The sequence below is a fragment of the Erpetoichthys calabaricus genome, chromosome 6 (genome assembly GCF_900747795.2).
Source record: "Erpetoichthys calabaricus chromosome 6, fErpCal1.3, whole genome shotgun sequence".
Lineage (NCBI taxonomy): Eukaryota > Metazoa > Chordata > Cladistia > Polypteriformes > Polypteridae > Erpetoichthys > Erpetoichthys calabaricus.
The window spans coordinates 5,716,631-5,732,793 of NC_041399.2; the positions used below are offsets into that span (position 1 = coordinate 5,716,631).

Genomic DNA, 16,163 nt, shown 5'->3' on the forward strand with positions numbered 1-16,163 from the left:
TATTCTTTGGAACATCTGTCTTAAATAACGAAACCTTTGCCTTCCTTGTTCAATGCTTTCACGAAATTCTTCACGAGTCCCAGTTTTATGTGAAGAGGAGGCAAAAATATCTTTTCCGGGTTGACAAGTGATTCATGTGCCACATTTTTCTGTCCTGGAATTAACTTTTTACAGAGTGGCCAGTTCTGTTGAGAATAGTGCGACTCTTTGGCACGGCTGTCCCATTCACAGATGAGATAACAGCACTCTGTATGTCCGAGCTGCAGTCCTAGTAACAGAGCAACGACTTTAAGATCTCCACAGATATTCCAGTTGTACCTGCTATACTGGAAGTGCTTCACAACAGTTCTATATTGTCATACGTTTCTTTCATGTGTGCTGCATAGGCAACAGGTACTGAAGGATAAACGTTGCCATTGTGTAGCACAAAAGCTTTCAGGTTTAACATTGACGGATCAATGAAGAGACGCCACTCTTCTGTTGTGATCACAACCCAAGGCTGAGAACAATCCTTCAATGTCACAACAGAAACAGAGACTGTCGACTTGTGCAAAAAATGTGGTTATATCATGATGTCGGCCTCGAAACACAGACATTGTCATACCTGGTGACAGCAAACACCATTCCTGCAGTCTCGAACCCAGCAGCTCAGCTTTTGCTTTTGACAGACCCAAATCTCTAACCAAATCGTTCAATTCGGACTGTGTTATCAGATGTGGATCGCCTGATGAGCACGGTTTAAAATCCGGGTCAGTGTTACTGTCAGTACCCTGCATTGCAGTTTCTTCATCTGGTTCGTCTAAGGTCCAGTCCTCTGGTGGTTTCAGAACTGGAAGACTGTCGTCATGTGGCTCGGGTCTCATTGCTGAAGGCAGATTAGGAGATTCAATTGACTTCTTGTTTTTGGCAGAGAAACCAGACACATTAGTCAAACAGACGTAACAGTCCGTCACATGGTCTTTCTGTTCTCGCCATATCATCGGAACAGCAAACGGCATCGTCTTTCAAGTGCCTCTGAGCCAGGCTCTCAGACTGGCAGCACATGTCACACAGCAAATGTGAGGCGCTCAGTCCTTGTCTTGATCACGAGCCAAAATACAGATGATAAGCTTTCTTCACAAGGGCAGTCATCCAACGTCTCTGAGGCGCAAGTGTATATTCGCCACAGATATAGCATAATGTATCGACATTGACGAGACATATCGCTCAACACCAAAACGTCTATAGCATTAATAAAGTATCTATCTATCTATCTATCTATCTATCTATCTATCTATCTATCTATCTATCTATCTATCTATCTATCTATCTATCTATCTATCTATCTATCTATCTATCTATCTATCTATCTATCTATCTATCTATCTATCAAGCTTACTTACTGTTCTATTGCTACAGATACTATCCTTTACTATACTGATACTCTACATACACACTGACTATCGATATTAACCAAATGAGCAGGATCGGTGTATGCAAGCCACCTTTATAGCACACTGAGACAGCGTCAAGCTCATTCAGACCTGCCCAGGATGTCAACTTCCACAGAAGAGCTTCCAACCTGCCCTCTGATTCCATGGCTGGACATGCCCAGGCTGCACAAACCATTGTTGATAAGTCACTTACGGGAGCAAAAATGTTTGGATACAAATAGAAGAAAAATTCGGGACAAAACTGAAACGGTACGTGATGGGTAAATGTTGATGTGATATTCGTGATCAGCACCCAAAAATCTACAAGAAACACCCAACAGTGTTCAAGAAGCAAAAACTTTGTTGTGCAGTGGTACTGCCAGACAGTGTTCAGAAGCCATTAAGAAGGCTAATAGAATGACAGGTTATATAGCGCCTTGATATGTGGAGTACAAGTCACAGGAGGTTCTGCTCAAGCTTTATAACACACTGGTGAGGCCTCATCTGGAGGTTTGCAGTTTTTGTGCAGTTTTGGTCTTCAGACTACAAAAAGGACACAGCAGCACAAGAAAAAGTCCAGAGAAGAGCAACTGGGCTGATTCAGGGGCTACAGGGGATGAGTGATGAGGAAAGATTAAAAGAGCCGAGCCTTTACAGGAGATGAAGAGGAGACCTGACTGAAGTGTTTAAAATGATGACGGGAATTGTGCAGTGAATCGAGACAGTGACTTTAAAATGAGATCATCAAGAACACAGGACCAGAGATGGAAACTTGTGAAGGGGAAATTTCACACAAACATTAGGAAGTTTTTCTTTACACAAAGAACGATAGACACTTGGAATAAGCGACCAAGTAGTGTGGTAGACAGTAAGACTGTGGTAGACAAAACTCGACTTAAGAAATAAGTGGATAGGACTGGCGAGCTTTTGTTGGACTGAATGGCCTGTTCTCATCTAGATTGTTCTAATGTTCTAGAAAGGGGATTGTCTCATCACATCTTATCTTCTAGTAAGTGTTTTTGGTATTTCAAGACCCACACCCACCATTTGCAGCAAAGACTTTCGACGCTGTATTGATCATCAGAGTATTTGTGGCCTTCATTTTATATTTTTATTGATACTTTTCATTGCTATAGTTGTATATAAATATGATGCTTAATATATTTCATTAGGTAGATCGTCACCAGTAGTAGATAGATAATGCAGACCAAGTCATCCACACAGTCTCCTTCTCTGCCCCTCCTTCTATCCCTGACATTCTAAAAACTCTCAACTTCTTTCAAAGTTCCTCCGACTTCACCGACTTTGGTAGTAAAGCACTCAGAATGAGGAGTTTCTTCATCAGTTTTGAATCCCCTTCTCATTTTGTGTACAGGGCCGTCGATGAAGCCTGGAGTGGACTTGCCCCCCTAAGATGAACCTCAATAATTGAACCCACATTTCAATGGTGTATCCATCAACCAAACACTCTCTCTCCCCCACATGTTATTAAACAAAATTTAGCCATCTTGCAGACTGAAACTTCCACTGGTGCCTTTCTTCCTTACCCTCTCTTAATTTCCTTCTGTCGACTGCCTAACCTACGCAAACTTGTCATCTGCAGCTCACTTCACCCAAGACAGCCACATTTCCCACCAGGTATTTTGAGCTGTGACAGAAGCCGCTGTGTCACTTGTAAATGATGTCACCAACAATCCCTTTGAATCAGGTCCCATTGGTAAATTCAGTATTTAACAATGGGACTTTTGAGTGCCTAAAAATCTTAATTTACGGCATTTGTTATAGGAAGTGTCCAGCCATCTACAGAAGTGACACAAAGAGATGGCTAGCAGACCACTTGAGGGAGAACATCTGAGCTGTTGAACCAAAGATCTTACAAAGCCTATTAGAGAAAACTTCACATCACTTGATCACAGCCACACTGATTTCTCGATTTGTGTTCTTTCACAGGGCTTCAAAGACGCTTTTAAAGGAAACTCCTCATCCTGGGATCTCTCCAGGTCTTAATGACTGACTAATTTTTTAATCTCTCACTTCATCTTCTCTAATGGCAGTGTTTTTCTCAACTACTCTCAGGTGTTCTCCTTTCATCTGCCCTGGCTTTGTTGTCTCCTTCTCCTCCTGTTTATGTGACTTGCTTTTGCCTTTTCAGTTGCACATCTGACGAAGACTAAACAGTCCAAAAGTTGTGCCTTTTACCTTGTTTCCTTTTCCCCGTGTAAATAGCAGCCCTTCACTAACTCCATTGGAGTAGATAGACACTGATTAGATTAGATTAGATTTAGAGGTCTTTATTGTTATCTTCTCGGTAGTCAAATGTGCCACTTGGTGCTACTGCCCACCTGCCAAGTTGTTCTGCCTGCCTAAGGTAAAGTTGTCTCTGATGGACAATAGCAGGAGTCGTCGGGTAGAGGGGTCCTTTTATTGGATTGGCTGACCCAGAGCTGTCTCAGCTGTGGAATGGCCAACAGGGGGAGGCAGGTTGATGGCCGAGGTCTCCAGGACTCTGAACAAATCCAAATCCTATTATGGGATATCACCTACTGTTGAATTCTGGTCCATACTTGTAAAATCTTTATTTTTATACTGCATTGAGGATTTGTTCTGTTCTGTGTATTGTGTTGTATTGTATTGACGCCCTTCTTTCTGACACCCACTGCACGCCCAACCTACCTGGAAAGGGGTCTCTCTTTGAACTGCCTTTCCCGAGGGTTTTTTTTTTTGGGAGTTTTTCCCTTCTCTTCTTAGAGAGTCAAGGCTGGGGGGGCTGTCAAGAGGCAGGGCCTGTTAAAGCCCATTGCGGCACTTCCTGTTTGATTTTGGGCTATACAGTAATCCCTCGCTACTTCGCGGTTCACTTTTCGCGGATTCACGACTTCGCGGGTTTTTAAATATAGTAGTAGTATTTCCTAGTCTAAGAACAACAAAACAAGTTCGGTGACTAAGTACGTTGTAACACGGGCTGTGATTGTTACATGGGAGGGAGACGACAAATCACAGCTTCCCGCTTTCTAATCGGGCCTGTGATTGGTGCTTTGACTGATGCCTAGATCCCACAGTATCTCTGTGGTGGTATGGGTCCACAGCTCTTCCAGCAAAGGCCGTTTTGTTTTAAATAAATAATCGCCGCTCTCGCGGTTTAGCGAGGGGGCGTGGCAGCTGTAGCGAGCCGCAGGGCAATCTGCGGTGTGGGCATTTCTCACCTAAGTGCACAGGTGGGAAACTGCCCACATCCATGATTGTTCCTGTGGCTAATGGGCTGCAGCTGCCATGTCCTCCCCGCATATATAGAGAAGTGCGAGCCGGTTAAGGGGAGAGGAGAAGTAAAAGAGGAAAAAGAAGTAAAGAAAAGGAAAGACGAAACGGAGGTTGCAGGAGGAGGCAGGAAGCAGTGGAGCGAGAGAGAGAAAGTCGGTGCGGGAGAACGAGCGAGTGCAGGCTCGTGTGCAGCTGTACAGGTAGCTTGGGTGTATGGCCGACACCCGAGGAGTAGCAGCAGTGGTCGCTCTCGCAGAATATTCTGAAGGGCAAGAGTGACCGGAAGGTGGATGACCGGTGAGGCGAGCCAAACAGCTGTAGCAGGACAGTGTAGAGAAGGTCAGCTGCCTGTTGCAGAGCCCGCATGGGAGACGCTGACGCTAACAGAGAAGAAGCACCGGGGATTGTCATCTGTTTTTAAAGACTGCTTCCTTTTGACGTTTTAACCTCGTGTTAAAGGATTGTTATTCTTGTGTATTTTAAACCTCCACTTCACAACTGTTTTAAGGATTATTTATTTAAAGATTTATTGAATGCTCTACTGCACTTTGGACACCTGTCTTGATTCTTTTAATAAAAGCGGTTTACTTTACACTGTGCTGTGTGTGAAAAAGAAGCAGCGGCAGCAACTGCCGATCACAATGTTTTTGCAGCCTCGCAAAAAAGAGCCAGTTCCTACTACTACGGATACACCTTCGGAAACTGTGGAGGAGGTGCCCCAGGAAATGGCACCGCCATCTGAAGAGACGTAAAATACAGTCATCGGCTGCGCAGTAAAAGTCATCATCACCTTCATCATCATCATTTTTACTGCGCAGCATATTCATCATGTCATATATAGCTACGTGTACTTCGCTATACAGTAAGTGTAAACTTATCTACCGATTTCATATTGCTTAGCAGTTGTCCCTGTTATTAATAGAGTAAAGGGTGGGTTGTAAACAATACAGGGAGGGTTTAAAAACGTCCAAATACACGTTAAATAATTAAATAAATATGGTGTCCCTACTTCACGGAAATTCAGTTATCGCGGTCGGCCTTGGAACCTATCACCCGCGATAAGTGAGGGATTACTGTACTAGCGTTTCTCAACCTTTAAGTATTTTCATAACAGTTCTAATTGTGCCCCCCTAACGTTTTTTTTGAAACCCTAATAAAATTTATTCCTGTATTTTTTGCTGCCGATACACGTTTAAAATTTTCCTACGAATAGCGAAATTACGCCACATATGGCAACATTCGCGCCCCCTTTTTTGTGGGGGGCACGCCCCACAGTTTGAGAACCGCTGGGCTATACAAAAATAAATTGTATTGTATTGTATGGTATTGCTTCAGGTGGTAATTAACCTCAATTAGGCTGCACTTCCGGGTGTGGCTGCATTGCCACCCACACGGTCTCAGGAAGCCTTGCAGCTCCCCCTGGCAGTGGCCACAGAGCCCAACAAGGATGAGCTCAGGTGTTCCAAGATAATGGCCCCAATGCAACCTAGGGGAGCTGCCACCAAGTGTTCCGGGGGATGTAGACTGCACCCTATGGCTGCTCCCCCAGATCCAGTGCTGAATGGGTGTCCCGGCCGGGCATGGGTCCTGGCAGTCCGCCACAATGCATAATAAGTAGTGTTGTTTTGTAATTGATTTCTGTGCTTTGAGTTTTTCGGTTTCTCCTCTAGCGGGCTATCATGGTGTCTTCGGTTACTCCTCCACTCCTGTACCTTATGCACCTTATGCATTTATATGCCATTCAGATCAAAGTTGTTTGTTCCAAAGTTGTACACACGCTGCCATCTTGCATTACCAGAGAATTGAAATTAAATATTCATCTAACAAGGCGCTCATTTTTGTTTCTTTTGCTCTCCAAGATCGCAGGTACATCATCTGGCTGTTCGTGGTGACCATAGCCTTCAACTGGAACTGCTGGTTTATTCCCATGAGGTGGGCTTTTCCCTACCAGACAGCCCAGAACACCATCTATTGGCTCTTTTTTGATTACCTGTTCGATATTGTCTACCTGGTGGACATGCTGGTGTTTCAGCCGCGCTTGCAGTTTGTCAGAGGTGGAGACATCATCGTAAGTCTTATCAAATTGTTCAGTAAGCACCATAAACTGGACAGATAACTCTCATGGGCTGATGTTTAATGTTTCACTCATTGATTCAGTTTCTGTGCTTTACTTATCGAATTGAGAGTCCAGTGGGGACCAGTTTGACGATCAGCAACTCCAAGTCTGAGGTCGTGATTTTCAGGCAGGCAAGGGTGGAGTACCCTCTCCAATTCGGGGATGAAGTACCTCCTCACGTGGCAGAGTTTACGTACGAGGGTCTTGTTCACGAGTGAAGGAAGAAGGGAGTGAGAGATCGATAGAGCAGCTTCTATGCTCATGCAGACATTGCACCAGTCAGTTGTGGTGAAGAATGAGCTGATCTGAAGGGCAAAGCTCTTGATTTACTGGTTGATCTTCATCCCTGTCATTACCGATGGCCATGAGCTTTAGGTGGTGACAGAAAGAATGAGATTATACGTAATAGAGACAGATATTAGTTTTCTTTGGAGGGTGTCTGGGCTCAGCCATTGAGATAGGACAAGGAGTGCAGACGTTCAGGAAGAACTCTAAGTAGAGATGCTGCTGCTCCACATCAAAAGGAGTCAGTTGAGGTGATCCTGGTTTCTGATTAGGTTGCCTCCTGGAAGTGACCCGACATTTGCGCGATAGACATATGAGCGCCGACAAAATAGTGCCTATTAAAACGTGGCGTCAAAATCGTGCAGACAAAATCGCGATGACAAGAAAAAGTAAATAAAATCACAAAATCTTCTACTTACAAAGTTTTCAAAAGTTTCATTAAATATGAATTACTAGTTTAAAGCATATATAATAATGTTTATTTTAGAAGTCAATATTATGAGACGCCTTGTGCCCTGTGTTGGCTGGGATTGGCTCCAGCAGACCCCCGTGACCCTGTGTTCGGATTTAGTGGGTTGGAAAATGGATGGATATTATGAGACACGGCACGCAGATAGTCCTTAAGATCACGCCCTGCATATGTAGGAAGAATTGCAGCAAGACGTCTTGATAGTTGAGCGTATTTAGACTTTCTGGCTGCCTGACTGCTGGTAAATCCACTTTGTATACGACTGATGGTTTGTTCTGTTAAGTCTTGTCCACGACGGAAATGATCAACCAATGTGTAAATGGTAGGATGGTGGCACGCGACAGACGACTGGAACGCGTTATGCCAACCCTCGACTGAGTTATTTGTTCGCGGCATGCCATCAGCAACACGTTCTCGCATGTTCCACATGGTGATAGGAAACAACGGGTTGGCTCGTCGATTGCGTCTCGATCGACCAACGTAATTGTCTTTCCAGTAATCCTAAACATTCTGGAGATTGTCGGGTCTACTCTCGCTCAGTTCTTCGAAAGTGGACCCAACATCTTCCGGAGGAACGAAACTCAGTGCAGTTAGCATCTTTGAATACAGTTTAATGTTCTCGTCATCGCGATACAAATTAGATAAACCTTCGTTTTGTATTCGACACCATAATGACTGACCAAGATGAAACAGATAACCAAGTACGGTAGCATTTGGAAATACAGTAGACAGTGCGTTCATACTTCCTTTTTCAATATCAATCATAATGCTAATAGGCGTGAGAGATGGTTGCAGTTCGAGCACTTTCTGGAAAACCTGCTCATAGTCAGCCTGTGTTTTTGTTCCCATGAGCACATATATTAATGGAATTGAGCGATTGTCAATTAAAGCATGTATGGTAAATACCTGTAGAAATATCTCGGGAGCTATCTTGAATGTCCCGTCCATAAACCAGTGCGGATATTGCTCCAACAATTGCAAATTTGTTGCAGTGCCGAACATGAACATTCTGTTTGTGTCTTGAGCACCTGAATCCCACAGAAGAAAATTTTCAGAATGTGTTGTTACCTTCATAGTGTCCGGGAGAATGATGTCTTTAACAGAATGTGGCCTCGGATTGTTGACATCAGGCCTTTTTCGTTTCTGCTCGATAGTCCTTTCCCGCTCATTTGTCCGTCGCGGTTTTGTCGGCGCTCATACGTCTATCGCGCTTTTGTCGGTGAACCCTCCTGGATGCCTTACTGAGGGGATGTTTCAGGTTTGTCCAACCAGGAGGTGACCTCGGGGGAGACCCTGTATATTCTGGAGAGATTATATCTAACGGCTTCTCTGGGAACACCTCTGTATCCTCCAGGAGGAGTTGGATGAGGTGGTGAAGAAAAGGGACATCTGATGCCCCTCAGACCAGGATAAGAAGGATTAGAAATGGAGCCTATACCCATGAGAGGTCAGAATCTAATCTGGGATAGGATGCAGATACATAAACATATTCTCCCACGCCGGGTCAATTTAAAGGAGTCACTAAGCCTTAACACTGGACTCCCTGAAGCCTACAAAGAAACCACCCGACTGCTTGCTGCTTGTGCTGATCGACACATTGGCAAAACAAAAGACGCTGATGGAGAGGTGTGAAGGAATTTAAGGTGGTTCCAGATTATGAAATTTTTCATAGGCTTCAGGGATTCTTGTGTTAAATCACAAAACAGAAAAAAAAATCCCATAGTGACATGTAAGGAATGTGCAGAGACCACCTAGTAACCAGACTAGAATTTGAGTAGGGGGCTAACACCATGCCATCCACTCAATTCAGTCTGTTTTAGACTTGGTCAGGTTTTCATAATGAGCACCGTCCCCTTTGAACTGTGACTAGAAAGCCTCAGGTGCTATATGGGACCTGGGAACTTCAGCCAATGGGCCACACGTCCCACTTCCCAGTGCAAGTGAGCAAATGGCAATACGTTCGTTTTCTAAATTCAGGTATTCGATACGACACAGCAGATCGGAGTTGGTGCTTGAGCAGCTCTTCACATGTCTCACGGTTCAGAGAATTCCGTGCATTCAGATGGCCACCTGAAAGGTCTGGTGAGTTCTACGGGGCAGCACCCCATTGTCTCCTAAGTTGTCCCAACCCAGTCGCTGTACGGAATCCGCATGTTCTCCTCATGGGGTTTTCTTAGGGTGCTTCATCCCAAAGACGTACACATTCAGTGAAGTGCTCCTCAAGTGTGTCCCAGTGTGCCATCCAGGGCAGCTTACTGTCTTCATGTATACATATAAAGTGCATGCGAGAAATCGAGCGAGATGACACCTTTTATTGGCGTTCTCAAGTCCAGCCACACCTTTTATTGCAATTATAGGTTTGATTACAACCTGCCTGCAGCCTCCGTGGCCTCGAAAGCCTGCATATTGGAATCGGTTCAGTTAGCCAATAAAAGGCGTCATCTTGCTCGACTTCTCGTTGTTTCCATAATGGCTAACACAGTACAACGCGGCCCTATTACTATTGTCAAAGACAAACAAAAGGAGCCACAAAAAAGGTTTGGGGCAGCCACCTGTAGATTGTTCCTGGCTGCAGAAATGGATTGAATTGATGTACAGATGTGTACAGGTTAGAGTTCAAAACAGAACTGAATTGCTGAGGTAAAGATGGCCGTTTTAAGGGCAAGCAGATGAAGTGACGTCGTTGGGGCTGGAAACAGAAGTGACGTCGTTGGAAGTGACATCATCAGGGCCAGGCGGAATTTCCCGTAAGTGGTCTGCAGTGGAAAGAATGAAAGGATTAGTACACTTCACTATCCCCTGGTCTGGTGGGGTATTGCCCTCATTCAGGCCCTTTAGCTGCCCCCCCCCCCCCCCAAGCGCATGTGTGTGATTCTGTATAAAGTGCCCATAAATAGTATTCACCCCCGTGGAAGTTTTCATATTTTCTTGTTATATTGAAAAAAGACCCAAAGTGAAAGCAGATCTGTGCAAAGTGGTGTTAATGAATTAGAAATATAAACACAAGGTGTCTGATCACGTAAGCTTTACTGTCCTATGAGACCCCCTAAACCAGGGGTGCCCACACTTTTTCGGCTTGCAAGCTACTTTTAAAATGACCATGTCGAAATGATCTACCAACATTAAAAATGCTATATATATATATATATACTGAGCTGCGGTGGGTTGGCACCCTGCCCGGGATTGGTTCCTGCCTTGTGCCCTGTGTTGGCTGGGATTGGCTCCAGCAGACCCCCGTGACCCTGTGTTTGGATTCAGCGGGTTGGAAAATGGATGGATGGATATATACTGAGTATACTTTATACATAAAATATATGTTGTCGTTCCTTGCATAACTGAATAACCCTTATGGCACAATAACAATTCAATACATTTATGGTCACTACAGTATTTGGACTTAATAATCTTAATGTGGGAAAAGGCTGACTGGCATAAATAAGTAGAGCCAAATAATGCAGTCAAGGAGGCAGCACATTTCCTGTGTCAGGAGTATCGGAACAGCTGAGGCGCATTTTCTCGAAACACCGGGTCTCAGTGGCTTTCAAACCCCAAAACACGCTACGCCAAAGATTGGTCCATCCCAAGGATCGGGTCCCACGGCATAGTTTACGCAGTTAAGTGCCAGGAGGAGTGCCGTGAATTGTACATCGGGGAAACCAAGCAGCCACTGGCTAAGCGCATGTCACAACACAGAAGAGCTTCCTCGTCAGGCCAGGACTCCGCAGTCTATTTACATCTACAGGATAGTGGTCACTCCTTTAAAGATGAAGAGGTGCACATCCTGGACAGGGAGGAGCGCTAGTTTGAGAGAGGAATCAAGGAGGCCATTTACGTGAAAAAGGAACGACCATCTCTGAACAGAGGAGGGGGCCTAAGGGTACATCTGTCGCCATCTTACAATGCTGTGATTGCAGCCATTCCTCAACCCTCTATGAATGGTTCACACGTCTACTAATCAGTGGACAATTTGCATATCACTGATCAACTGGCCCTTTGTCAATGGTGCTAGTCTCTGTGATTAAGCAAAGGTACTGTTTATAAGGTTGGGGAAACCTGCAGTCAATTGAGACTGAGGAAGAGACTTGGATAAGTCTCGAAATATTTCTCCCACTTAAAAACTTTGTCCAGATGAACAGAATCAAATTTCTAGGATTTCCTTACCTGGATTATTGAGCATGCATCGAGACACATTTCCTCATGTTTGGGTACTTTTCCTCTGTAAGTTCCAAAACTGTCCAAGAGCCCCAGACTTCAGCTGAATGTCAGCCTGTAGTGTCAAAATCTCATCTTCCACTGTAGAGGAGTTTTAGGTGAAACAGTGTTGCAATTTTTGATGCGAGTGAATCAACTTCAACATCTTCCCTAAATGGATAGCACTTAAATATAACGATTAGCTCGAGTAAAGCTGAGTCTTGAAACCGTCTGTCAAAGCCTGACAGGCAGTTTTCAGTCTGCTCTGTGTAGCGTATGCTGTCAAGTTGCGCACACGCCTTTCATTGCGTCTCCAGTTCTGACGCGAGGTTTTGGATGTTCCCTAAATCAAGGCGCTGCAGCTTTGAGGACAGATGTTGCATTTTTCGTTTGAAAGCATTAACTGAGCTAATCATATTGACCATGGAGTTCTCTTTTCCTTGCAGCTGTAAACTAAGCTCATTCAACATGTTTGTCAGATCGGGAAAAAAAATGCCAAGTCTAGCGGCCATTGATCGTTATTAAGTTACTTGTATTCTGCATGTTTAATGACAAGGAGAAACTCCTTTTTCTCCGGCCAGGAGACAAAGGCCTTTTTTATCATCTCTCCATCTTGGAAGGACTTCTTATGCTTAATGATCAAGTGACTCACCCAGAACGATGCTTCGGTGTGTCTGCGTTTGCTTTTGAATTCAGCCAAGTGAAAAATGACGGCTGTCCGATTAACTGCGATTTTAGTTCCCTCTCCTTTCTCTTTCTCAGATCACTTTTCGGAAGTAAGTCAGTTTCTTAGTTTTTATGATCAGTTCGAAAGTGCCTTTCCACATTTTCCTTCTTTGGAATAACAATGATAGATTGACAGATCAGACAAACGCACTTCGCTTGTGACATTGTGAGAAAAAAATTCCTCTTCCAATTCCACATCCAGCCCATAGCCTCCCCAAACAACTTTTTTTTTTAATCCCTTCTTTAGTCGATATAAATTGGAAGGCTAACTAGATCACAGCCGGAGTTTTGCAGGAGGTCACGCGTTTGATCGTGCGTGCAGGATGGCCAGTGTGGTAGAAGAGAAGAGATCTCAGACTGGCTGCCCTGTATGTCAATCAAGTAGCAAATGCCATAGGGAGGATATATGATAGAGTAAAGTTTAAAAAAATTTTTTTTTGAATGCAACGCAATCTATCTGCACTACCTTTGCGATCTACAGGTCGATCGCGATCAACGCATTGGGCACCCCTGATCTAAACCATAACTGATGTGGCCAACTGGTTTTAGATGTCCCATCAGATGTTACATCAATGGAGGTCACCTCTCTGGAGGTTCATCTGAGTGTATCAGGGTGGTCCGACCTGCACTGAGTCAGTGTGGTGGCCTGATTTACACGAAGAAGCACGTGTGAGGGGATGGGGACAAAAACCCCCCAAGAGTCACTGAATTTTCAGCATGAAGAGATGTATGACAGAGCTGTAAATCTGCCAGAGCGGGCCGTCGACAAAAAGTGAAGATGACAAGTGAAGGAGGCCACCAAGAGACCTCTCTCTGAAAACTCTGAAGGAGTCACAAGCTACAGTGGGTGACATTGGAGACTCTGGGCGGTCAACAGCTGTTGCCACCACTCTCTGCAGCTTTATGAGAGAAAACCAACACATAGGAGATGTCAGATGAAGGCACAGGAGAGACTCGGAAGTCAGCTGGAAGGAGGATCAGTGGTCTGATGAGACCACAACGGAGCTTTTTGGGTCATCAGACTAAACGCCGGGTCTGAATGCTGAAGGTTATCACTGTGTAGCATTGTGGTGGCAGGCTCAGGCTGTGGGGAGGCTTCTCTGCAGCAGCCGTTGTAAGGCTGGCCAGGATAAAAGGAATGTGGCAAAATATGGGGAACCCAAGAGAAAAACACCTGATAGGAGTCTGAAACAAACCTGCACCTTGGGAGAAGATCCGTTTCACAGCAACACAGGAATGACTTCACAATAACAATTTTAATGTCTTGAACTGGCTGAGTGTCACCGTCAATCCAATTGAGAATTTGTGGCTGGACTTGAGAAAGGCTGCTCACTCACGATCTCTATGGCATCTGACAGAGCTGAATAGTTTTTCAAAGAAGGAGGGGAAAAATGGCAGAGCTAATAAAGAGAGAGAGAGGTGAGCACACAGACTTAAGGCTGTCATGGCTGCCATCTACTTGACTTGAGTGGGGTGAATACTTATTGAGACCAGTGATTTTATTTTTTATATTTGTAGCTAGATATGCTACCCATCTAGTAAGCAATCAAGGTAGTTAACGTTTTCAGTGCAAACAAAACTGGAATGTATTTTGTAATGTATGTAGAAATAAAATGCATTGCGTTTGTCATTCCAACAGATGGTGCATCACAAACATCCACCTTTTAAAAAGGATGTGTTTGTGTAATTGTGTGTCCTTCTGGTTGTTGTGTCTCTGTCACTCCAACAGGTGGCGTATCACAAACATTGAGGAGAATGCAACCAAGGAGCTGCAGCTCCACATCTCACTGCAGGACTACAACCAGCAGTCTGATGGCGGAGGTGATGTGACTCCTTATCTATACAACACACAAACCCTTAACCTCAACTTCTGCTGTGAAACTGCTGGCCTAGACCTCCAGTGGCATATGGTGCTGTGGCTCTGCAATAAGTAATACATATTATTGCAACCTTTTGTGGTAATACAATGCATTGTGTTTGTCATTCCAACAGGTGGCACTTCACAGACATTTGTAGTAATGCATTTCATTACTACAAATATTTGTGAAGCACCATCTGTTGGAATGACAGAGACATAGAAACAAGATGGACTCAGAAACATTTATCCTTTCACTAGCTGTGCTACCCATCTAGGACAGTTTGAAATCAAAGTAATCAACATAGACTTCGCTGTTTTCCGTGTTAACGTTTGCAGGGCACCAACCATTGGAATGTGTTTTGTATTGCATGTAGTAAAAAATGCATTGCATTTGTCATTCCAACATAAGGTGCATCACAAATATCTGTATTAATAAAATGTATTACTACTAATTTTTATGATGCACCATCTGTTGGAATGAACAAATGCAATTCATTTTATGAGTACAAATGTTTGTGATGCGCCATCTATTAGAGTGACAAATCCAATGCGTTTAATTACTACTTATGCTTGTGAAGCACCATCTGTTGGAATGACCGAGACATAGAAACAAGATGGACTCAGAAACATTTATCCTTTCACTAGCTGTGCTACCCATCTAGGACAGTTTGAAATTAAAGTAATCAACATAGACCTCACTGTATTCCATGTTAACGTTTGCAGTGCCCCATCCATTGGAATGTGTTTTGTATTGCATGAAGTAAAAAATGCATTGCATTTGTCATTCCAACATAAGGTGCATCATAAATATCTGTATTAATAAAATGTATTACTACAAATTTTTGTGATGTACCATCTGTTGGAATGACAGAGACATAGCAAACTGGCAGACACACAGATAATCAAACACATCCTTTTATTAAGGTGGATTCATTTAGACCATTTTGCAGAGATCTATTTTAACTCTAACATTAAAGAGTTTCTTTATGTTGACCAGTCTCAAAAATGTTGCATTACATCCACTGGAATTCAATGTTGTATAAAAATTAAATATGAAAACTTTGAAGAGGAGGGTGAATTCTTTTTATAGGCACTGTAGGCCTTGTCCTCCCACATCCCAATGAACTGAATGAATCGGTTTCCCGGGTGCCTCTCAGTCAACCTGATTCTGTCTTGTGTGAAACGCTTAGATGAGAAAGAGAGACGGAGATGATTCCATTTCCACTTCTTTTACAGTCTGAGACAAAGGATATGAAGGCCAACTACCGGAGCTCGATGAGATTTCGGGTATGTTCTTGTCCTTTTTGACTGTCTGTGTTCAGTGGATCGATTCATTTGTTTCAAAGCTCTCTCTCTCATTTTGTCTTGCAGAGGGACTTTTGTAGCCTGCTGCCTTTTGATGTGCTGTATATCAAGTTTGGATTTCTACCCGTGTTCAGAGTAAATCGCCTCATGAAGGTAATTTCTTGTACTTCTTGTTTTTCCATTGTTGACGTGATTTATGCTTGGCTTCTCCAGAACCGGCCCATATTTTGCAAAAAGCCCGGAGCTTGACTTTCACACCAAGCAGGTGGGCTCTACCTGGATAGAATGTGCATGTTCTCCCCATGCGTTTCCTCCTGACTAGAGGATGACCACTGACAGCATGTCAACTGATTGTGGACCATCCATAATAATACAGACTCGCACCCAGGGTTGTTCATACCTCACTGCCACTTGTGCCAGTGATCAACATCAATTGAGCCATAAGCTTAACACTAAAATCCCTGAAGCCTACGAAAAAACTTGTAATCCCGGCCCACCTTAAATTCCTTTGCACCGCTCTGTCAGCGTCTTTTGTGTTGTAAA

At 43.9% G+C, this 16,163-nt stretch overlaps 1 protein-coding gene and 2 long non-coding RNA genes across 3 annotated transcripts in view; 2 read left to right on the plus strand and 1 right to left on the minus strand.

Moving 5' to 3' along the window:
• Positions 1 to 16,163, plus strand: part of LOC114653854 (cyclic nucleotide-gated cation channel beta-3-like) — a 170,871-nt gene that overhangs the window by 62,301 nt on the left and 92,407 nt on the right. Inside the window, exons 6-8 of the mRNA XM_051929250.1 lie at positions 6,530 to 6,738; positions 15,552 to 15,602; positions 15,687 to 15,773. Of these exons, the coding sequence (XP_051785210.1) occupies positions 6,530 to 6,738; positions 15,552 to 15,602; positions 15,687 to 15,773 (347 nt within the window). The remainder of the gene's footprint in view (positions 1 to 6,529; positions 6,739 to 15,551; positions 15,603 to 15,686; positions 15,774 to 16,163) is intronic.
• On the plus strand, positions 7,359 to 7,803 carry LOC127528443 (uncharacterized). Its single transcript, XR_007935339.1, has 3 exons — positions 7,359 to 7,430; positions 7,495 to 7,590; positions 7,672 to 7,803. It is a non-coding gene; the product is annotated as an uncharacterized LOC127528443 (long non-coding RNA).
• Positions 7,492 to 8,042, minus strand: LOC127528445 (uncharacterized). Its single transcript, XR_007935341.1, has 3 exons — positions 7,883 to 8,042; positions 7,676 to 7,790; positions 7,492 to 7,578 (listed from the first exon to the last, which is right to left on the minus strand). It is a non-coding gene; the product is annotated as an uncharacterized LOC127528445 (long non-coding RNA).